General features: G+C 45.1%; 1 protein-coding gene and 6 non-coding genes across 7 annotated transcripts; 4 read left to right on the top strand and 3 right to left on the bottom strand.

Moving 5' to 3' along the window:
- Positions 1–9,261: 9,261 nt before the first annotated feature.
- LOC114430289 (uncharacterized) lies at positions 9,262–10,143 on the bottom strand. Its single transcript, XM_028398597.1, has 2 exons — positions 9,811–10,143; positions 9,262–9,717 (listed from the first exon to the last, which is right to left on the bottom strand). The coding sequence occupies exons 1-2, from the start codon at positions 10,141–10,143 to the stop codon at positions 9,262–9,264; spliced, it is 789 nt and encodes a 262-aa protein (XP_028254398.1).
- A 773-nt stretch (positions 10,144–10,916) lies between these two features.
- trnaa-agc (transfer RNA alanine (anticodon AGC)) lies at positions 10,917–10,989 on the top strand. The gene has a single exon. It is a non-coding gene; the product is annotated as a tRNA-Ala (tRNA).
- A 3,011-nt stretch (positions 10,990–14,000) lies between these two features.
- On the bottom strand, positions 14,001–14,072 carry trnas-uga (transfer RNA serine (anticodon UGA)). Its single transcript has one exon. It is a non-coding gene; the product is annotated as a tRNA-Ser (tRNA).
- Positions 14,073–14,334: 262 nt separating this feature from the next.
- On the top strand, positions 14,335–14,407 carry trnar-ccu (transfer RNA arginine (anticodon CCU)). Its single transcript has one exon. It is a non-coding gene; the product is annotated as a tRNA-Arg (tRNA).
- Positions 14,408–19,233: 4,826 nt separating this feature from the next.
- trnap-cgg (transfer RNA proline (anticodon CGG)) lies at positions 19,234–19,305 on the bottom strand. The gene has a single exon. It is a non-coding gene; the product is annotated as a tRNA-Pro (tRNA).
- Positions 19,306–22,319: 3,014 nt separating this feature from the next.
- Positions 22,320–22,411, top strand: trnar-ucu (transfer RNA arginine (anticodon UCU)). Its single transcript is given in 2 exon segments — positions 22,320–22,356; positions 22,376–22,411. It is a non-coding gene; the product is annotated as a tRNA-Arg (tRNA).
- Positions 22,412–24,266: 1,855 nt separating this feature from the next.
- Positions 24,267–24,339, top strand: trnaa-agc (transfer RNA alanine (anticodon AGC)). The gene has a single exon. It is a non-coding gene; the product is annotated as a tRNA-Ala (tRNA).
- The last annotated feature ends 245 nt before the right edge of the window (positions 24,340–24,584 follow it).

Raw genomic sequence — 24,584 nt, 5'->3', positions numbered from 1 at the left:
GTGGGAGTGGCACAGATGATGAAAAATCTTGAGCACTGGTGGCACCCCTACATGAAAGACATGGCTCAGTATTTGATCAGAACATGTGACCAATGTTGTAAATACAACCCCAGACCGACTATCAAACCAGAAATTGGAAAATATCCTCTAGAGACCAAGACAGGTAGAGAAATAATCATTGACTACACTGACATGGTTGACTCTGTGAGAGGATACAGATACATTTTGATGTGTGTTGATGCATACTCAGGATGGCCAGAAGCCTGTCCTGCAAAAAGAGAGGACAGTAAAACAGTCATTAAGTTCCTGATTAACACCTACATTCCCAGACATGGTTTCCCTGAGAAGATCAGATCTGACAATGGCACACACTTCAAAAATAAAGACCTCCAGCAGGTGGAGGCAATGCTGGGACTGAAACATGCTTTTGGTACAGTTTACCACCCACAGTCTCAAGGCAAAGTTGAGAGAATGAATCAATCTATCAAACAAAAATTGGCCAAAATCTGTGCGCAGACAAGCATGAATTGGCTGGATGCATTACCTTTAGCCCTAATGTCTATCAGAAGTTCAGTAAATCACTCTACAGGACTGACACCACATGAATTGCAGACAGGAAGAGCTTTTCCAGGACCACATTCTAAACTTCCTTTGATGCAACATGATGATCAGATGTTAACTTCTAAAGCTTATTTCCACGAACTGCAGGGTTTGGTGACCAACTTTTCCAAGCAGGTACAGGACCGACATCCAGCAGCTGCCAGCGGGGCTCCGCCTGAGGCTGACTGGGTGCTTCTGAGGGTCATCAAACGGAAGTGGTCGGAACCAAGGTGGACCGGTCCCTACCAAGTGACGGAACGCACCTCTCACGCGGTTCGGCTGAGAGGAAAGGGGGACACCTGGTATCACTGGAGCCAGTGCGCGGGCGCAGAGGAGCCTCAACGCTCTCTACAGGACGTCCAAACTGATCTGAGGGCACAGAAGCCTGAATCGGCTGATTCAGACACAGATCCTGTCACAAAAGGGGCAGAATAATCCCCTGACAGAGATCAAGGATCCCGGGTAGTCTAACCCCAGGGATCCGAAGAAAGAAGACGCATCCTGAGGACCAGAGGACCTGACGGGGGCTGGATGGACGAGGCAGACGGATCGAGACCCACTCGTGGACGGTTGAATAACACACTTTTGAACATTTTTATTGCAGGCTGGTGTATTGTTCTACTAGTGTTTACATGGGCAGTGGTGAAGACATTTCTACGTCAATGATCTGACATTTTATGATGTGTTATTTCCTGATTACATCACAGAATCTGTTTACACACCTGACTGTTAACGTGTGCCTTTAAAAAAAAAAAAAAAAAAAAACATTTTTTTTTTCTGCCTGACTCTGACATTCTAGCACATATATACACTCACACACGGACAGAGTACCAGTTTAATTTCTATTTAGTTTGACTATTACAGGGGGCGGGAACGGTGAAAGACCGACCGTCTTTAAATACCCCCACCAGTTGTCACTCACTTTTCAGCATGCAGTACCCTCCCTCTCCTCGGTTCGTTGTGAGTTTGCTCTTTCTGACTGTGATCATAGTGTCTCTTATCTTTTGGCTGCATTGCGACTTGCCAGGACAACGCTGCAACGGCACCTATTAACTCTGTAGTGAATACAACGTTTTGCTGAAGTATTGCAATTATGCCAGGGTTCCTGTTTTTCTTGTCCATATGTGCGCTGCTCCCAGTTGCACGGCAGACGGACACATTTGATCCATGCACTGACACCACCACTGGTGTACAGAAGACTGAGTGGCATGGAATATTCTGGTTTTGTTATACAGACAAAATTGATGCACTGGTCATTATCCCACGCGGCAGCTTGAGGGACCCTCGGCGGACGGGTGATTCTGCCCAGCAGTGGAAGGGATACACTTTGTATCTGGACGCCACGTCACACCCACAACCTGGCAACCGGGGCTGGGGTAATGTTTTTGCCACCACAGGTCACTGGCCTTCCGGTTCTTATGGCTTTGGCGGTCTTGCGCTGCGATGGAAGCAGGTTGTCAGTAATTTCACGGCAAGTAATAGTGTGATATCTTTTAGGGTTAACACCACCCAGTTTGATTTGCCTCGACCACTCCCCACCACATGGCATCCTGTCCCCACTTGGGTGGCTAACAATGGTACATGGTTTCTTGTTTGTGCTCTTTTTTCAGGTCATGACCCCTGCTGGAAGGTGGGATTTTGGCGTACTCATATTTTACTCCCCTCATCCACTCCCGCTGCTGTAGCAACCACAGGGACCTTAGTGCCCGGTAGATCCAGCTCTAACGGAGGAGGGGCTGTGGTCATACAAGGACAGGACCCGCTGTCTACTGACCAATGGTTTCAGGTTGCTACTGGTGTTACTGGGTACAAGAACAATTGGCTTTTACTAGCTGAACAATCGGCAAATGCATCTCAGGTTGATTGTGTGGTGTGCCTGGGGTCCAGGCCTTTGTTACAGGTGGTGCCAGCTTCCCTGACTGTTGACTGTTTTATGTCTGTTATGACTCTCTCTGTTCCTCCTGACGACTGTGCTGAGTGGGATATTATATTCCCCATCACTCAGCGGTCCATGCACCATCCCATTTTTTCTACCACAGTGGCCCCTGGAAATTTCTCCTGTGTAAACCTCACAGGGATGGGCAAACGGCTTGGGAAAATCAACAGGGCATGGTGCAACTACACTCATCCAGTGGGGAGCAAATTCTCACCTGTGTTAAGGGCTGACATCTGGTGGTGGTGTGGTGGCACTGCTCTCTTTGACCGCCTGCCCATCGATGCCAGAGGTTTGTGTGGGCTGGTGAGTCTTTTACTACCAGTCTCTGTTTTTCCTGTGTCCGCTGAACAGCTTACCCTCGCAGCAGATGATCCTGTGGGATCCGGCTTCCTGTTACCACGCCGCAAGAGGTCTTTTGCTTGGATGGCTAAGGGAGACCCTACTTACATTGATGCCATTGGAGTCCCCAGAGGTGTACCCGATGAGTATAAATTGGTTGATCAAGTGGCTGCTGGTTTTGAGTCTGCACTCTGCTGGTGGTGCACTACTAACAAAAACGTGGATCGTATTAATTACATTCATTATAACGTTCAGAGATTAGGCAATTGGACTCAGCGCGGTTTCGAGGCAGTTCACGGTCAATTGGCTTCTACTTCTTTGATGGCATTTCAAAACCGAATTGCAGTTGACATGTTGTTGGCCAAAGAGGGTGGTGTGTGCGCTATCTTCGGCGATCAGTGCTGTACTTTTATCCCCAACAACACAGCACCTGACGGGACGCTGACTGAGGCTCTTGAGGGTCTCCGATCTCTCAACCTCAAGATGAAAGAACACTCCGGAGTGCACACCTCCATGTGGGATAATTGGATGGCTGTTTTTGGCAGATACAAATCGCTGGTGTCTTCTCTTTTGCTGTCTGTGGCGGTCTTTCTCGTCATCCTTATGTTGTGCGGTTGTTGTTGCTTGCCATTTCTTAGGGCTTTGGTGACTAGATTGATTAACACAGCCATGACACCTTCTGCACACCACAACATTAACATGTTCCCATTGTTAGCAGAAAACTTGGAGGACTTGGAGGACGATCTGATTTTCGATGCAGGGATTTAAACTTTGCCATCACGTTTCGTTTTACACACTCACATGATATGTTTTTAACACACTCACATGATATGTTTTTAACACACTCACATGATATGTTTTTAACACACTCACATGATATGTTTTTAATACACTACATTCTCACAGAGTTTTCTTTTTTGCACCTTCATTAATGGTTTTGACACACATACGCACACACCAGGTGTTTGGATTTTATTCACAGTGTTGTTATATATAGATGTCACTTTTACCCATAGTTTTGTTTGATTACACACAGTGTTTTCTATTTGCTGATGTGACCGTTTGTTGTTTCTTTTGCTTATTTTGTGTTGGACTCTTAGTAGAGTCCAAAAGGGGGAATTGTGGAAATGTATGGTCAAACTTGGTCAAAATATATGTTTGTCTGCACATATGGTAAAAGTGTATGGTTGCTCATAGATCGTGACCTCTGACTGAGGTCATAAAGCATTCTGATGTTTAATGGTTAGTTTAGAAATTCGAACTGCAAACCCCTAAGTTGACCCATACAAGCTTGCCAAAGAGACAAGATATACTCAAGGCCGTAACAGGAGGACCTGTGAGAATACACACACACACTCACATCAAAGATGTGAGTGGGAGAACTTCAATGTCTTTTAGTTTCGTATACGCCTTCCACCTTGTGATTATTGAATATGCATGTTTCACTGAAAAACATTACCTTTTATGCCTTTCTATGTAAATGTAACCACACCTTGTTGTAAGATTAATAAAACGAGCCTAATGCATGGGACGGACAGAATGCAAATGGTCAGCTGCAGGAGCAGATCGAGGGGTCTGTATTGAGCTGTGCATTCTCCCTTTATAAAGGCGAAACTGAAACTGATCAGTACTGGTTTTCATTCAATGTTCTGTGCTTCGGGGACGGAGTCTGGGAATCCGGGGTGACCAGATTAGGTCACAACACATGGAAGCACAAGCAGCTCAGTATGTGATTAATACAATTTCAGGATCATCGGTGCTGTGCATAGGTGTCAGGCAGCTCAATTTACAACAGCATAGCATACAAAAAGTAACAAATATGAATCAGCATGGCTGCAAAATAAACACAGGTCAAGAAACAACCATCACCATGATGCATATAGGTCACACTGATGGTGTGTGAGTGACCCTGTTAGCAGACTGGGAGCTGTACTTGTTATTTAAAGTTCATTACTAATCCAGGACTTCTGGTAATTACCCACAAACACAGAAAGGTCCCTGCGATCTACAACCACATGTCAATGAGCTAAAAAAGGCTAACCCACACATTAGCATCCATGTTACTACTACAGAGAGGTAGCTGATTATCCACAGTCATCTGTCAGCCACTTTGTAAGCCTGATAAACACCTAACAGAAACAAAATGGCTGACATGGGAGCACAAGACAAAATGGCTGCCAGAGGCCATGACTGACAAAGCTCAGATCACGTCTTCTGTAGACAGCCTCACTGCTTAATGTAATGAACAGCATAACACAAAAACAAGTCTGAAGCAGCATAGAGGCAAAGTCAGCACAAACCAAGAACCAGCAGCAGGTGCATTCTCACAGCTTTAGTCTGTCCCTCAGCCACATTACACACTTACTATAAACACCAGTCTCTCAACCTGATTTAAATCGTATAAACTGCCAGTGATGAAAGAGTGAAGCACACATTTGCATCAGAAGCAGCAGAACAACACACAACACACACAAGAACTACATCTGTCAATTAGTAAAAAGGCTGTCCCACATATTAATGCTACCAAGGTGATGACAGTGTGCTTTAACACAGCACTCATCATCTATGGCCTCTCCTTATTACACTTTCAGTCACAACGCACTGCACTAACCACAGTAACCAAACATGGCAGACCACAGTCATTTACCCAGTCACAGCTGCACTGATGCTTTTACACTGTCCCACACAACTTCATTCATTGAGAGCATTATAGCACCAAAGCAGCACATTAATATGAAACCACACATGATTAGGACTCACTGACCCTGTTAGCCTTTCACATGCAGCAAAATACACTAATTAATTTAAATCATTAATTATTGAAGTAGTTAAGTTTAATTAATTTAATTTAATATTAGCAATATGCAGAGAGAAGACAGCATGAAACTGCCACATCATTACAGAGCTTCAGCAATATTAAGCAATGCTTATATTCTCAGTTCACTGTTAAAATGAATGAGCCCTGCTCCATTTAGCACCTGATTACCATAAGCCACAGTACTAGCAGCCGCAGGCTAACAGCCTCAAGCTAGCAGCCACGCCTGTCTGTACCAAACCAGCACGGCACAGACCGTTTGTAAAACACACCATAACCTCCAAAAAGCAGCCAGCACCATGAGAAGAGCTTTAAGAGACATTTCTTCCAGAACATTCCATCAACAGAGCTCAGCACATTTGAAACAGCAGCACATGTTAAACAGGCCAACCATTAGACTCACAGCAGAGCAGGTTATTGGACAAATACACACAGCACATCCACATTATCTCCACACTGCACAATAACACCAATGTATGACACGTTTTTAAACATGTAGCAACATTATCAGCATGAACATGTTAAGCTAGGAAGCTAACAACGAGCAGGAGGAGCAAACCGCGTCTTACCTCTCATAAGCTGATGAAGGAGGGTCTGACCGTCGTTCGCGCCACACGGTTTTTATATCAGGTCCAAGGGTCCAATCAGATGTCCCCTTCAGTGACTGTGCACCTGGCTGTCATAGGACGGACTGTCTGTCAGTCAGTCAAATGTCGGCCATGTTGGTCAGTTTGTAACTGGTATCTTTATTGGTTAAGAAAAGGCCGGTCATTATTCAAAATAATAAGTGTACTCAGTAACAAATTGTGATGTTAAAAATAGCGAAGTACATTATTTTGTTACATTTGTGCTTAAGTACAAGTAAAAGTACTGGCTTAAAAATAAAGTACAAGTACCCAGAAAAACTACTTAATTACAGTAACTTGAGTATTTGTAATCAGTTACTGCCACCCTTGGATATATGCAGTGCTTCCCCGGGATATTTGCAGTCCACCCCTGGACACATGCAGTCCACCCCTGGACACATGCAGTCCACCCCTGGATATATGCAGTCCAGTGCAGTGAGGCATGCTCTGATCTGTACAATGGAGAAACCAAACAACTACTCCAAAAACTGGCCTTCAATGTTTGTCAAAGTTTGTCAAGATGCTTATGTTTAAGGCAAAAGCTGTGACCTTGTTCAAGTTTTGCAGCGTATTTTCGCTCGAAGCCGTGAACACATGTTAATCAGACAGACGAGGTGGCCGAGTGGTTAAGACGATGGACTGCTAATCCATTGTGCTCTGCACGCGTGGGTTCGAATCCCGTCCTCGTCGTTTCAGTTTTTAAGGTCAACGTCCTGACACAGCATCATCAGTTGATGGTGTCATAAACATTCCAACTTAAGACAGTTTGGACAGTAAAGCTGGATCCATACTCCGCGAGACAAAGGGCGGAGAGCGCACTCCACGGGTGGTAAGCGACACAAAAAAAAAGTCTTTTCCGCACTGAGGTACCATACTCCGCGAGACGTGTGTCTGCAGAACTCCTCATACGGCCCGCCCACTGCAGCGCACGTCACCAGACACCAAACAGGAACAACATCACACACAGCCCACCTCCAGTGTTTGCAAACAGAGGAACAGAGGAAGATACAGCAGTTGACATTATGGATTTTGCAGCTTTGTTAATGCAGATGGACGAGGAGACGAACATGCATAAAGAGGATGAAGAAGAAGAGGAGTTGTTGCTGCTATGCACGGAGTTTGCGAGAAAAAGGCAACGTAGGTGGCACGTCCGGCCACTCAATGCAACAAGAGTCGAGCAGGGAGAGTACAGAGTCCTGGTGCAACAGATGCGGCAGATGGATGACAAGAGGCACTTTAGCTATTTCAGGATGTCGGCCGGACGTTTTGACGACCTTGTCCGTCGGATCACGCCGTTCATCCAGCATGCACCCACACACAGCATTCCCATCTCTATCCAGGAGAGATTGGCAGTCACACTGCGCATATTAGCTTCTGGGAGCTCACAGGCCAGTGTCGCCGCCAGCTACAAATTGGGACTGACAACAGTTTGTAATATTGTTTCCGAAGTGTCCAAGGCCATCTGGCTTGCCCTGCACAACGAGTTTGTGGCCTTTCCATCACCGACACAGATGGCCGACATAGCTGTGGACTTTTGGAGGCTGTGGAATTTTCCAAATTGTGTTGGGGCTATAGATGGAAAACATGTGAAAATCAAAGCACCTCCAAGAGCAGGAAGTGACTACTTTAATTACAAAGGTCAGCACTCCATTGTTTTGTTGGCTGTGTGTGACGCGCGACATAGATTTACCATGGTCGACGTGGGTGCCTATGGCAAAGAGAGCGATGGAGGAGTTTTTGATAAGAGCAACTTTGGGTCCGCTCTCAAGAATGGCCAGCTTCCTTTACCACCACCTGCTTGTCTTCCCGGCACGACCATCAAGACTCCACATGTGTTTGTGGGAGATGCTGCATTCCCCCTGCTTGTGAACCTCTCGCGTCCATTTCCAGGTAAGTGTCTCTGTATGCAGTAAATGAAACTTGATAGTGACGGTAAACAATAATAATAGTAATAATTTTTGTGTATCTGCTTAGATCGCAACCTCACGATGAAGGAGCGGATCTACAATTACCGCCACTGCCGTGCCCGGCGAAAACGCATTTGGCATCCTTACAGCAAGATGGCGAATTCTTGGTCGGCCGATGGAATGCAGGCCTGATAAGGCCGTGGATATTGTCAAGGCCAGTATTGCCCTCCACAACTACCTTTCCTGCACAGACGCAGCAAATGATCCAGCAGTGAGATACCTCCCGGAAAACTTTGCCGACTCGACTTCTGCTAATGGGGGGATGCTGCGGGGAGAGTGGAGGAGACAGGTGGAAGCAGACTGCAATCTCCAGGACACAGGGAGACTGTCAGGAGCCAGAGCATCCCGGGCTGCCCAAACTATAAGGAAAGACTTTACTGAGTTTTTTAACACCCCACAAGGACTTGTGCCGTGGCAAGAGGGCATTATACAGAGAGGGTGCCTGCAACAGCATGAGATGCGCGATTAAAAGTAACAATAGCAAAGATTCAGTGTTTGTGCTTGCCTTTATGACCGCATTTGCACATCTACTGCGTTCCAATGTGCCTGCAATATTTCAAACTGTCCGGTGATGAGCTGTGAAGATGCGACATTAAAAGTAACAATAGCAAAGATTCAGTGTTTGTGCTTGCCTTTATGACCGCATTTGCACATCTACTGCGTTCCAATGTGCCTGCAATATTTCAAACTGTCCGGTGATGAGCTGTGAAGATGCGACATTAAAAGTAACAATAGCAAAGATTCAGTGCTTGTGCCCGGGTATGTAGGAGTATATAGAATGGTAATAACAGTCACCATCTGATATGTGTGAATGGCTGTCTGGAGTTATTGGTGACAAATCACCCTTTACTTGCCTTTCTTTTGTATTGCTCATCATGCGAAACCAGTATGGTCTTATAAAATGCAAAGATGCACTTTGGTACTGAAAACACACGCTTTATTGATTAAAAAAAAGGGGGGGGGTATACAGGGACACATTCAAGATAACCTTGAATAACCTTCAAGATTGCCTTGTTCGACCTCTTGCTCAGTCTTGTGCATGAGGTTCTGCAACTGCCACTTGAAGTTTCTGAGCGCCTGTGGTGGTAGTGCCCTCATGAAATCGGTAACATGAAGCATATATCTTGCACAGGGGTCCATCAGCTGCTGTACGGCGTCCCTCCGTCCTGCCTGCATCAATTCTTCCCGTTCTGCCCTTCGTTTGTCAAGGATTGCAAGAGCACCTTCGAAATCCAGACATGTCTGATTGCCTCGCATTCGCTTCCTCCCTGTTCGCCGTGGAGATGGTGGAGTTGCGGGCAGAGGAACTGTGCGCCCATGCAGCGGAGTGGATGCCACAGGCGGCGCAGCATCCAGTACTGTGTACTCCAGCTCTGCTATGCTGCATACATCTGTGGTGCATGATCCCCCCTCTTCCGGGTCCGCTACAGATTGCTGAGAAGCAAATTAATAACACCGGTGTTACAACCCAAGACACACAACTGATATTAATTTTACATCACACACATGTTTAAAAGTAACGCTTACCTCGTCTAGTGTATCCAGGTCCAAGTTGGTTGATGTTTCCCGGTGTTTCACGTGAGGTTCGAGCCACTGTAGCGCCGTGTATACTACAGGGAATTTCTGCCCACCGGGATCACCACTTTTGCAATTGTGCACACGGCGTTTTGCCTTTGCAAATCTGTCGCGCAGGTGGCGCCACTTTTTGCGACACACACTCTCTTCCTTGCAAAGTACCGCTGCTATCTCCTTCCAGGAGTTGTTGGCCATCTGCGTGTCTTTATAGGTCCTCAGCGATGTGTTGTAGAGATGCTCGTATCTCCTCACTGCCTCAGCAAGCTGCTCCTCAAAAACATCCATCGTTGTATTTTTTTTTTTTCTGTTGAATCACTGCTGTTTATACACCAACCTATATACCTGGAGAGCCTCATGCGCTTCTCCACATTCATCACGCCCACATCACGCCCACAATAAATTCCGACCAATCACAGCATGGTCGCCGCACAGCCTTGAAAGACAAAGTTCGGCCCGGACCCTGTGCACAGGAGTGCGGATCAGCGGGCGGTCAGAGACAAAAAATGACGTCATTTTGTGGGCGTAACGTCTGCAGGGGGGGAAAATGTCTTTGTCTCGCGGAGTATGGATCCAGCTTAATACTGGTGTCCTATCTACACAGATCAGTCTATGGAGGAGTCCACAGTCTGTGCATTGGTCCAGCTGTAGGCATTAATGGAAAACCCACATTCAGTTCAACATTGAAGACACCTGGAGCCACTCTAACCAGATAATTAACTCAAAACACCTGCAAAGGCCTTTAAATGGTCTCAGTCTAGTTCTGTAGGCTGCACAACCACGGGGAAGACTGCTGACTTGACAGTTGCCCAAAAGACGACCATTGACACCTTGCACAAGGAGGGCAAGACACAAAGAGGCTGGCTGTTCACAGAGCTCTGTCCAAGCACATTAACAGAGAGGGAAGGGGAGTACAAGCAAGAGGGAGTACAAAGTGTTCCGCCCAAACAGGGACTTGATCTGGACCCTCAGATCAAAAGTCTGATGCTTCCAATACTTCACTAGTACACTTCATGTAGTGCAGTGAGTCCTGATTGACTTGCAATTGACCCTTTATACAAGGGGGATTAGCTCAAATGGTAGAGCGCTCGCTTAGCATGCGAGAGGTAGCGGGATCGATGCCCGCATCCTCCAGCCTGTGTTTTATGAGGGAGGGTGTAGCTGGATGGATGAGGATGGATGGATGATGTAGTGCAGCGGTCCCCAACCTTTTTTGCACCACGGACCGGTATCATGTAAAACAATACTTTCACGGACCGGCACAGAAAAAAAAGTGCATAAAGAGACAACTTACTCTTATGCTTAATTAGTGGGAGCCTTTGAGCTTTCTCAGCAATGAGGCGGTCCCATCTAGGGATAATGGGAGACATGACACCCGTGTGTTTCTTATGTCCAGTCCACTCCGTAATTTAGTTTTGGCCGTCATTAATTGCTTCAGTCGTTCTTGTTCATGTTTTCTTCCATGGCTTGTCTTTTAATGCAGGGTGCTCGGTCTCGCAGTTTTGAAGGCTTCGTTGCCTCATTTGCGAGTCTGTCGCCACATCACTCAGAGCGGACTTGGTGTGTGAGAATCACCTGTTGCAATAAATCCGTATTTTAAATAGGACTCCTGATATAGTCTTTTAAATGCGGGTTTCTTTTTCTTTGAAGGGGTAGGCTCCTCTTCTCCTGTCTCCTCGTTAGGCCTTTTCCCCTTTCCGAAGAAGCTCTCCAAAGACGTTTGTTTTTTATTCATTTGTGCTAGCTTGTGGGCTTAATTTTGGGGTGCCGTATCCCGTGACCGAGACAAGCGTCTGGACAGGTGCTTAAAGGCACAGGCGGATGAATCTGATCGATTTATAAATGAAACAGCTTTCAGACTCAGATAATGAATAATATATGTTTTGCTCAGTCTTTCTATGCGGCCTGGTTCCAAATGACCCACGGACCGGTACCGGTCCCCGGCCCGGTGGTTGGGGACCACTGATGTAGTGGACTCCCACCCAGCAGATCAGGTCCCAGAGGTTACAGCATCATTTATTAGCTGAGTTTCCCCTCAGGGAAGCTGCTGTTTACAAGCTGTTTACAGAAAGAAGCAAGAAAACAACAGTCAGCATCATCGTCCAAAAAAACAAAAAAATGACAATAACATGTGAGACAGAGAGTTTATGATCAGTGCTCCCCCTGCTGGTTTGGACATATGATGACATTTTAAATGTACCAGTCAAAAGTCACTCAGTGGTTTGTCTTTGTTTTTATGACTTTCTACATTGTAGATTCATCCGGAAGACATCAGAGCTATGAAGGAACACATGTGGAATGACGCAGTGAACAAACAGTGTTAAACCAAGCAGAATATGTTTGATGTTTGACATTCTTCCAAGCAGCCAGCTTTTGCTTTGATGACAGCTTTGCACACTCTTTGCATTCTCTCAATCTGAACTGAACCACCAATGCTGTGCAATGCTTACATCTAGTGGTGGAATCGCAGGCTGCAGCCTCCTCATTCCAAAATCAATCCCTCCTCCACATAAAGTCAGAAGTTCTAAATGTGAGTCATTAAATGAGAGGTTCCAGCAGAAACGTCCAAACATCTGAAGAGAAGCTGAGAAGCCTGAGATACAGGGGCTGCAAGCTGAGTTTCAACTGTTCCTGTTTAGACAATAAGAACAGATCATCACTGTCTTTTAAAATGTTCTGATCAAATCACATTAGTTTGTATATTTATATTACACACAGAGCTGTTGTTTCAGTCACATTCATTTGTTATGTGTACAGTGGGTGCAGGAAGTATTCAGACCCCCTTAAATGTTTCACTTTGTTATATTGCAGCCATTTGCTAAAATCATTGAAGTTCATTTTTCCTCATTAATGTCCACACAGCTCCCCATACTGACAGAAACACACAGAGTTGTTGACATGTTTGCAGATGTATTAAAAAGACAAAGTGAAATATGACATGGTCCTAAGTATCAGAGCCTTTGCTGTGACTCTCATATATTGAACTCAGGTGCGTCCATTTCTTCTGATCGTCCTTCAGATGGTTCTACAAATGTTTGTTTGAAATGTTTGTTCCACCATTTTGAAGACTTGGATTAAATTATGCATTCTGGGAAATTTTTTTACATTTTTTTTTATTTTAGGTACTTTAGTAATCCCAGAGGGAAATTGTTTAAGGCCCCTAAACAAAAGACAGGTCCTCTGGCCAGTAGGTGGCGCAGTGTCTGTTGCATTTCAGCATATCAGCTGTGCAGAGTCAAATGTTCAGCATGACTGTAAGGTTTCATCCACATAGGATGAAGAATGAGGGAGATACAGCCACAGAAACCCTGTGGGGGTCTCAGCAGGGGTTAATTGTCTAGTTGTTGAATCTAGAATCTAGAATCTTCTAATACGTCAGACAAAAAGACATTTCCTGGGACACATCAGCTGAGTGTGTGTTTGTGCAGTGAAATACACTTGTTGTGAGGACTTGCATCAGTTTACTCCTCAAACATACTCCTGAAACTTCTCTAAGCTTAATGAACAGTAAACACAGGTTCATGAAGCAGTGCTTCCAGCCAACGATCACACAGTTTAACACATCTTTGTTTTGTGTGGTGTTGTCAGACGGCAACCTTCGGGGTTCAAACTTGAAGCCCATGCGGAAGTGTCAAAACTTGTAATTCATGCCGCAACCACTGGGGGCTGGCTCCAAAAGCGAGTCATTTCCCATAGACTCCCATGTTAAAATGTCCGACTTCACAGCAGGAATGAACATGTTTACAGCCTGGTACAAAAAAATTCTGGTCTCAGATGATAGGTTCTCTTCTAGTGTCAATTGTATGGGGGTGATTTTTTTTTATATAACTTACTCGTTTTAATTATATTCGGACTTAAAATTCTGCATAATTATAGGCATTGCCACTTGAGCAGCAGAAGGCTGACGTATAACAGCGCGAGTTTCCTGCTTTCACGATGGCCCGCCCCCAAACTCCACTCGTGCTCCCCCTCTTTGTACGTATTTGGAGTTTTTGGCGGACGTGATGCTTCCAACATGGCGGCTCCCACGAGCCTCAGAACGGCTCTTCAGAAACAAATGGGTGACATCACGGAAGCTCTGTCTATAGTTTTTACTCTCAATGGGTTTTGTCTTTCTTTAAAAGGAACCTCCTACAGATCTTTGAAGGCATGAATGGGAATTGAACCCATGATCTTTGGTTTTCAAGACCAACGCCTTACCACTTGGCCACCACGCCTTTTTCTTTTAACTTCTTAATTGATCATTGATCGTGATCAACACACACAACATAAAACAGCAGAAGTCTTGTGATCCTACACTCAGAGAAACCACAACAGCATGCAGCTTTACCTTCAGGTCTAACAGCTGGGAGCTTTTTCCAGCATTATTCTGTCTCAGCATGATCATGGCTGACAGGACACACACATTTACATCAACACACACAGGCGGCCGCGTATGGATGAACACACTGACCCCTAAAGTGGATACAGATCATATCAGCCCCAGTGGCCTAATGGATAAGGCACTGGCCTCCTAAGCCAGGGATTGTGGGTTCGAGTCCCATCTGGGGTGTTTACAGCAGAGTGTTCTGTGTCCACTGGTCAGTGGACCAAACCAACCTGTGTGAAAATGCATTTCAATGTTTTCCCTAAACTCCATGTGTCAGCAGCTCACTTTTCATGAGCACTATGCTGCACAGTGAACTGATATACACTCTAAAAACAATAAGCAGGCTCTACTCAACGTCTTTGGTGAAACATTTTTACACTTCAAAATATTAAGTAAACATGAAACTAATTATTTAAATATACTATACAGTTAACAACCAGAAAGTGTGTCTGGGCCATGTGCAGGACTAGTTGACGGCCCATCGTTAGAGATTGAATGTGAGTGAAGTCTGCTAGGAAGGGATGAAGGGACAGAGCTGTAAACAGGTGAGAGCTGATGCAGCATCACTTATTACCTGAGTTTCCCCACAGGGAAGCTGCTGTTTACAAGCTGTCAGGTAGGTCTGTTAACACATATAAAAACAGCTTACTGAACAACAGTATAGATGTGAAGGTGAATATATGTCCCCTCACATGTTCCTCGGTTAAAAGGGTCATTGCATTGGCCAGGAATCGAACCCGGGCCTCCCGCGTGGCAGGCGAGAATTCTACCACTGAACCACCAATGCTGTGAAAAGCTGACATCTAGTGGTGCCATCGCAGGTTGCAGCCTCCTCATTCCAAAATCAATCCCTCCTCCACATAAAGTCAAAAGTTATAAATTCACCTCATTACATGAGCGGTTGTGTGTAATGACGCGGCTCACCAGCAGAGGGCGTGTGACGGAGCAACAAGCAGGAAACTACAGGGGAGAAGAGACACAAGCATCCACAGATCAGAACAGACACTCAGCTCTTCTCTCTAAGACCATGATGATACGTCACATATCATCACTGCACATGTTTTTGGCTGCACGTCTGGAAATGAGAGGAGACAGAACATTATCATACATGTTGCATAAGTAAAGTCACATGACTTGCACGACTGTAAACAAAGGAAACCACAGAAAAAGTCAAAGGATTCAATCTAGGCCACCTGCATTGCTGCATTAATTTCAGATTGCAGCCTTTCTCCCAGTTTTTGTCTGATGTCAACAGGCATCAAGTAGAAGCAGACATATGAGCTATGTTAAAGATGATAATATATGATGATAGATATATTAATGCTGAATCAATCTTGAACCCCTTTTTCTTTCAGATGACAAAGCCAAAGCAGATGCTGACGTGTCCTGTATGTGGTGGGATCTTCTGGTACGTGTCCAGGCACCTGATGAAGGCCCACCACATACAAAACCCACAGGAGCGCACCTTGCTCAATGGCCTGGCCACAGGCCACATAGCAATAGGCTGTGTGCAGTGTCCCGTGGCGGGCTGCACACCGCTGGTGAAAGATGTGAAAACACACCTTTCCAGGCAGCACACGGACAAGATTTCGCTGCATGAAGCCCTGATATACAGGCTGGTGAGGGCAAAGGTGTTGGAGAAGGTACTGAGATGCTTGATTCTATTTTTAGTTGTTTTTTTTCATGCCTATTCTGCCATGTATAATACCCCCCCACTTCCCCCGGGATAAATAAAGTTGATTAATTTAATTTGATTTGATTTGAAGCTCTCGGCACCGTGGCCGCCCATAGTATCAGAGCTGGACTTGCAGGCCAGGGAGGATGAGGCAGGGATGGCCTGCACCAACTGCCGGGAGCTGGCGGCCAAAATCATCTCATCTAATGAGGGTGTGGCGGTGCCGGCAGAGGTCGAGGTGGTGGTGCCTGAGATTCATGATGGGGAATTCAAGGAGAAGGAGCAGGCCAGGATGGGCATGTCGCCAGTGACCGTGGCACTCTACATCGGCCAGGCCACTGGCTTTGTGGAGTACTTGCGAGACACCCCTCCGCAGCACAGCCGGCTCAAGGCACAGGATGTGGTCGTCCTGTTCAGGTACCTCAAAAAAATGTACAGGGACCTGAACAGGACGATCCTGGGGCACCAGATTGCCGTGAAGGCTCGGAAACAACAGCAGCTGGTGAGCCGGGAGGCGCTCGGGACCTGCATCCACCTGGCCAGAGACAGGATTCCCTCACTGCTGGGTAATGCTAGACTCCACACACACAATCCCAGCTTCACATACTACACATACTTCATCAGTCTAATGGTATGAACTGAAAGTTAACCTTACTAATGCATCTCTCTCTCTCTTCTTTTCACAGACAACGTGGAGAAGGCCGCACCCAAAGATCCGGTGACAAGATACCAGTTCTTTGGGTACATGGTTCCTGACCTGCATCTAAGGGCACAGGACCGGGGTCCTCACCCGTATGCGGGTCAGGGAGGTGGAAAGGGCAGTGGGGGATGATAGTACGGGCTACCTCGTCAGTGTAAGTTCAAGATGCCCGCAAAAGAATTTACCATGAGTTTAAAGCCTCAGAAAGAACTAATGGTCTGTCTTTGTGTGTCTGCTCTTCTTGCAGGTCCTAGACCACAAAACATGCCGTAAATTCGGCCAGGCCCAGGTTTTTCTGGAGCCTGACGAAATTCAGTGGTTCAGGCGCTGGCTGAGGCTCCGTGGCCGGGCGGTTGCCACAAACTCGTTGTTTTTGAACTCCCTCGGGAGGGGGGAAGCAAAAAACATGACAAAATATTGTCCCTCCAGGCCGAAATGGGCCTGGAGGGACGGCCCACCCTTCTGGATATCCGCAGTGCTGTGGCTACCTACGTAAGTTTCAGATACTCTCCCAGTTTCCCTGAATGCCCTATGATCCATACAGATGTCGCCTTTTGCTTGTCTTTTTTCCACAGAACTTTGAGGACAACAATCCGACCATGAAGGAGGCAGTGTCCTCCTTCATGTGTCATAACATTGATACACAGGAGCGTTTTTACGCCTTACACAAAAACCTCGGCCGGGCAAAGTCCCTCAGGGAGGTATTTGTGCGAACTAAAAGACAGAGATGACTCCCCATCCACCTCTGGACTGAAGAGGGCCAGGGAATCATCTCTTGAGGCAGAAGAGCGCCCAGCCAAGGTAACTCACTTGTGTGCAGTTGGTGGAACATGCTGCAAGCCAATAAATGTTAGCATGTCAGTTAGCATGCCAATTTGACGGACCACCATTGTAGAAGTGACCCTAATCTGATGATGAACTGGCTTACCCTCAGGACAGCTACGGACAGTAACCCGCCATCTGATCAGGGACACTTGCCTGTAATGTACAGATTAATCCACAGGGAGGTGCTGTACTGGTGCCCAAGGTTCCCTCAGTGTGCAGGGGTGATGGATGGGAGTCATATTCCCATTATTGCTCCTGAGGATAACCATGCTGACTATTTTTTATTTATTCAACATCTGTCCAGTCAGCAGTCTTCCCCATGATTGTGTCTGCTTTGCAGGTGTTTTGAGTTCATCATCTGATCACAGTGTGACATCATTAGTTTATAATATTGACCTTTTCCACAATATTCTCATTTTTGGAGATGCACCTGTACATGGTGGCTGATTATGACAAACTAATGAAGTGCTGTGAAAATAAGTTAAATATAAAAACATGAGACAGTGGGGACCTTGGGTGTCTCCTTCAGCCACAGACCTTTGTCCAGACAGGCGTCAGACTGTATAACATCAGTCCATCTGTACTCTAACCTCTGTACTTTATCACCATGTTTACACCCAGTGACACTGATGGGGAAACAGTACAGTGTTTTTTCTCTTAGTGCAATAACATCCTCACCTACAGTGTAATACTCAGAGTTTTTCATGATATCATAACAGGACATAATACATCTCTGTGCATTTCTCATCTGTATATCTGCATATCTTATGACATGACATGACATCCACTGGTAGGTCATCGGTTCTTTGAACTCAAACATTTGAACTAGTGCCGTCACATGATCACAATTTTAATCACATTAATCACTGTTGCTGTATATTTATTGTGATTAACCTATACTCATTGGATGAACTCAATTAAATTGAGTTTTTCCATCCAATAAATACTGGTAGCCCTGACTCAAAACAAGTACGTTAATGCAATATAATGTATTTGAATTGGACCAACATGATTTTTTCAGTGCTGCTTAGGCTAACACAGATCGTTAGCTCTGGGCTAACGTTAGCCTGTGTTAGCCTGCTACACTACAAAAGTAAAGCAAAGCACTTTTGGATTGCGTTAGCTGGCGGCGAGCTGTGCTCTCAGTGTGTTAAGGATGAATTCAACGTGCCTGTGTAGAAAACTCCAAGTACTAACCGTGTTCACCACTTACCTCTGACAGCTATATGACGGGACCATAGACGTTAGCTACAACGAATGCTAACTAATCTTAGCTGCTTGTAGCCTGTCTACCCCAACATGAACAATGACTGACATTTCTTCTTAAACCCAAGGTCCATTTATCTTAAGGCATGCACATTGTTTCACATAAAGATAATAAACTTATTGAATAGAAGACAGAAAACTTACCAACAGTAGTTTCGTAGTAGTAGCAGAGGCAGATGACGGGTAGGACAGAGGCTGATCTCCTGATCTCCTTATTCAGTAGTGAGTTGACATTCCTTATTATTGCCGAGGGGATCGCTGGCTTAAAATGTCTACGTGCAGCCTCTACTTTCACTCCTGCCTTACAGCCCCTGTACTTCTTCCTCAGCTCTCCCTGGACCTTGGGCTGCATTCTGACTTTAGTCCTCAGTGCAAAGACTTCTTCTCTTGAATAAACAATATCAGTTGTAGATTGCTTCTAGGAGTTTGAGCAGACTGCTGTTTACAGGGTCTAAGTTGGAATATGAACTTGTTTGGGTTAAAGATAATTGCTATAAATGTAAACATAAGACAGACCTTCAATCTACTGAAGCTGAAAGAAGAGGGCTTGTCCAGGATTTGAACCCGGGACCTCTCGCACCCGAAGCGAGAATCATACCCCTAGACCAACGAGCCACATGTGACCTCTTGCTTTTCATGTTTCAGTCAGTGCAAGAACAACACAAAGCACATGTTCTTCTTAGTTTGACATTGGTAAAGATATGTACAAAGATTTCTGGTTAGGAATATATAGTGTTGAACAGGGACTTGAATCCTGGGCCCTCAGATTAAAAGTCTGAGTTCCTTCAAGATCCACCCACAGAGATCCTGAAAACATATAACTCAGATTCCCAACCAGAATAGTAGCAGAACTGAAGACACCACTTGGAGGAGTGTCTTCAAAAACCAATCCTTGAGTCCAATGTACCAACCAGCACACAGTAAGTGAAACAGGCATGTCCATGCTTCAACAATGAAAACACAGATTGGCCGTACGGGGATTGAGCTAACCGGCCCTATTGACTAACTTGACTGTTATTCTGGAATTCTGCCTATCATTCCGGAATACTGATGTCTATACTGGAATGCTACTGTTTATTCTGGATTTCTGCATTTCATTCTAAAATTTTGACTTTCATTATGGACTGCTTTTCATTCTGGAATGGTATCTTTCATTCCACAAATCTGCTTTTCATTCTGTTATGCTGACTTTTGTCCTGGAATGTTGCCTTCCATTTTGGAACACACGCTTCCATGACATCACAGGCCACTGTCAGGTTAGGGGTTTAATTCCAGAATTTTGTCTACCATTCCGGAATCCTGCCTATCATTCTGGAGTGGGTGGATGGATGTCTATTCCAGGATGCTCTCATTCTAGATTTCTGCCTTTCATTTGGGAATGCTTTCTTCCATTCTGGGATGCTTTTCATTCCAGTATGATGTCATGCTGACTTCTGTTCCACTATACAGAGTGTTATTCGGGAATTCTGCCTATCATTCCGGAATACTGATGTCTATTCTGGAATGAGGCCACTTATTCTGGATTACTGCCTTTCATTCCGGAAATTTGAATTTCATTCTGGAATGCTTTTCATTCCGAAATGCTGCCTTTGATTCTGCAAGTCTGCTTTTCGTCCAAGGCGCTGTGTTAAGGTTGCAGTCTCCGCTGGAGGACAATCCTGAGACAGAAACTGGTACACCCAAAGGATAAAACTCCCAGGGAGAAACACAGCAATATCATATATGCAGTCCAGTGCAGTGAGGAATGCTCTGATCTGTACATTGGAGAAACTAAACAACCACTCCACAGGAGAATGGCTCAGCACAGGAGAGCCACCTCCTCAGGACAAAACTCAGCTGTTCACCTCCACCTCAAAGACAAAGGACACTCCTTTGAGGACAACAATGTTCACATTTTAGACAGAGAGGAAGTCAAGGAAGCCATCTATGTTAAGCTGGAAAAACCTTCTCGAGGTGGTGGCCTCATCTTTTTACCACATACAAAGCAGTTATTTCATCCATTCCCAGGAAGTTTCACTCCAAGTCACATGCTAACAGCAAGAACAATGGGCTGTCTACCAGCAGTCTGTCGTGACCTTCCCTGGTCACCCCGGATTGTCAGATTCCGTCTCCTGTATTCAGAACATTGAGTGAAAGAAAATACCCTGGGTTTTGTAGTTTCGCCTTTTGCAAAAGGGATAACACAGTGAACACAGGCCTTTCAGTCTGCTTCACTCCCGTCCATACGTGTTCTGCCCCTCCCTGTACACAGGCTAGTTTTATTGAAAGTTGAGTTACATTTGCATAACAGATAAACAGTTCTTCAAGACCATCGTAGGTATTTCCATATTGGGACATGTTGCCCTTTTATCTCCACCTACTAATTATCATAATTGGTCTAACATATTTATGACTGTGAAAACACTCTGTCCCTTCTATGTTGGTTGATTTATCTTAGGTCCGTGGCTCCTAGTGCTTCGGCCTTCACCTCATCAAAGAGTTCCTCCCTAACACTCTGTAAGAGTTATAGATGTGTTTTTCTCTAAGTGTAAGCTTATATAATCAAATACATACATGGTCTGTATCATGTCATTGCGTAAATAACCTTGTATACTTCACAAGTCTCCTAGTCGTTAGCCAGTCATTAGACACACCTGGCACAGGCAGCCAGATCATCACAGGTAACTATGGAAACATTTAGTGCTATTGTTTGTGAGTTTTATCCAGACCACCCACTGAGGTCTGCAACCACATATAAACCATGTTTCCCCACCAACAGATCAACAACTGATGAAGCTGCTTGGATGAGCAGTGAAACCTCTTCAGGAAAACTCTACAAGTCCAGACGCCTTGCTTCAATCTTCTCTACAAACATGCCAAAGCAAACAGTTTTTACCAACAATGTTACACACTGAGTTTTGAAGGTCTTAACCACTAGTCTTAAGTTGGAATGTTTACGACGTGTGAAAAATTGTAATTCACGCGTGTTATTACCCACAGACTCCCATGTTAAAATGTCCAACTTCACAGCAGAAATGAACATGTTTACAGCCTGGTACAAAAAAACATTCTGGTCTCAAATGATAGGTTCTCTTCTAGTGTCAATAGGGGGGGTGAATTTTGTTTTACAACTCACTCGTTTTAATTCAAAGTCAGCTTTATTGTCAAATCTGCTATATGTGCTGGACATACAGAGAATCGAAATTGCGTTACTCTTCACTCCATATATAACATATAATTAAAAACTTGTGTAAGTGTAAAAAAATGTACCTACAATGAGGCACACACAAAATTCAAGGCACAAAATGAAGGCACAATGCACTCAGTGATGCTGTAACCTCTGTTATGCTGACTTTTTAAAAAAAAATACTTTAATAATCCCAGAAGGGAAATTGCTTAAGGCTGCTGCCAAGCAGTGTCATACAATGACCAGCACTGGAGGCAATGTGGGTCAAGGACACACAACCCTGCTCTACCACTGAGCCACTGCTGATGTTGCCTTCCCTTCTGGACTGCTGACTTGCCAGAATACTGACTGTTACTCCTGAATTCTACGTATAATTCCGGAATTCTGTTGACTATTCTGGAATGCTGCTGCTTATTCCGGATTTCTGCCTTTCATTCTAGGACAAACAAATGGACTGCTCTGTGGCTCTGTGGCACAATGGATAGCGCATTGGACTTCTAGTTAAACACAGGAGAAGTGATTCAAAGGTTGTGGGTTTGAGTCCCACCAGAGTCAAAGTGCCTTTTAACTTCCTGTGGCGCCGTCCTTCAGGGTGGATACAGCTCCTGTCCTGAAAGCTAGAAAAAAAGGACTGCACTCAGACATCCCGGAAAACAGCGTCACTGCCCCCGGCTTTGTGACTGTACAGGTGGACAGAGATCTGACTGGTATGAGCTTTTGCTTGGCACAGAGGCAGCTAATAAACTGAAAGTTGTACCTTTTTCAAATGACATGGTGAGGAGGAGAACAGAAGATCTCTCAGCTGACATTCAGGCACAGCTGCTGGATAGACTGCGATCATGTAAGAAATGTTCCTTTCAGTTGGATGAATCGACAGAGCAGAGCATCTCCAGTGCTGCTCAGTTGATAGTTTTGGTGTGCTATCCCTGGAAAGGAGATATTTTGGAAGACTTTCTGTTCTGCAAGTTATTGCGCAGATAAAGTCTGTCAATCCAGAGATTAAAGCTGCTCACTGTATGCTGCTGAACATGAGGCACTGCTGGATCACTCTGAGGTGCGATGGCTGTCACAATGGCTGCAGCACAGAGCTCAATCAGAGGGAAAGAAGAAGGAGCAACATCACTGGAGAGCAGACTGGAGAAGAAGGCAGCGTGCTCAGAGCAGTCAGAAACAGGTGCTGCAGGGTTTCAGCCTTTCTCTGACACAACCTGATTCAGATCATGTGCTTCATCTGGTGCAGAATGATACAGCTGTAAATCCGAATGAACTCAAAATTCATTAGTAATCCTGTACTCCTGTTAACCTGTCATTGTGATCAACAATTACATAATACAATTAGCAGAAAAAGTGTCAATATTATTACAAAGGGGCAGCTAATTATCTACAGGTTTAGATTTTGTTAGCCACAACACCCACTGTTTTAACGGAGACAAAATGGCTGACAGTAAGTAAATAGTAAAAGTACATTATTTTGTTACATTTGTACTTAAGTACAAGTAAAAGTACTGGCTTAAAAATAAAGTACAAGTACCCAGAAAAACTACTTAATTACAGTAACTTGAGTATTTGTAATCAGTTACTGCCACCCTTGGATATTTGCAGTCCACCCCTGGATATATGCAGTCCAGTGCAGTGAGGCATGCTCTGTTCTGTACAATGGAGAAACCAAACAACTACTCCAAAAACTGGCCTTCAATGTTTGTCAAGATGCTTATGTTTAAGGCAAAAGCTGTGACCTCTTTCAAGTTTTGCAGCGTATTTTCACTCGAAGCCGTGAACACATGTTAATCAGACAGATGTGGTGGCCGAGTGGTTAAGGCGATGGGCTGCTAATCCATTGTGGTCCTGACACAGGATCATCACTTGATGGTGTCATAAACATTCCAACTTAAGACAGTAATACTGGTGTCCTATCTACACAGATCAGTCTATGGAGAAGTCCACAGTCTGTGCATTGGTCCAGCTGTAGTCGTTAATGGAAAACCCACATTCAGTAGGTCAGGAAATGAGAATATGTGAAAAGGTTCAATATTGAAGACACCTGGAGCCACTCTAACCAAATAATGAACTCAAAACACCTGCAAAGGCCTTTAAATGGTCTCAGTCTAGTTCTGTAGGCTGCACAACCACAGGAAGACTGCTGACTTGACAGTTGCCCAAAAGACGACCATTGACACCTTGCACAAGGAGGGCAAGACACAAAGAGGCTGGCTGTTCACAGAGCTCTGTCCAAGCACATTAACAGAGAGGGAAGGGGAGTACAAGCAAGAGGGAGTACAAAGTGTTCTGCCCAAACAGGGACTTGAACCCTGGACCCTCAGATTAAAAGTCTGATGCTTGCAATACTTCACTAGTACACTTCATGTAGTGCAGTGAGTCCTGATTGACTTGCGATTAACCCTTTATACAAGGGGGATTAGCTCAAATGGTAGAGCGCTCGCTTAGCATGCGAGAGGTAGCGGGATCGATGCCCGCATCCTCCAGCCTGCATTTTAGGGAGGGTGTAGCTGGATGGATGAGGATGGATGGATAATGTAGTGGACTCCCACCCAGCAGATCAAGTCCCAGAGGTTACAGCATCATTTATTAGCTGAGTTTCCCTCAGGGAAGCTGCTGTTTACAAGCTGTTTACAGAGAGAAACAAGAAAACAACAGTCAGCATCATCTTCCATAAAAACACATGACAATAACATGTGAGACAGAGAGTTTATGATCAGTGCTCCCCCTG

This window comes from Parambassis ranga, unplaced genomic scaffold, assembly GCF_900634625.1.
Source record: "Parambassis ranga unplaced genomic scaffold, fParRan2.1 scaffold_22_arrow_ctg1, whole genome shotgun sequence".
Lineage (NCBI taxonomy): Eukaryota > Metazoa > Chordata > Actinopteri > Ambassidae > Parambassis > Parambassis ranga.
The sequence above is the reverse complement of the archived record's forward strand: the minus strand, read 5'-3'. Positions and strand labels throughout refer to the sequence as shown.

Coding starts and splice junctions, on each gene's coding strand:
- LOC114430289 (XM_028398597.1), bottom strand. CDS start 10,143: ATGGATGTTTTTGAGGAGCAGCTTGCTGAGGCAGTGAGGAGATACGAG. Junction 9,718..9,810: donor ACCTGGATACACTAGACGAG/GTAAGCGTTACT, acceptor TTTGCTTCTCAG/CAATCTGTAGCGGACCCGGA.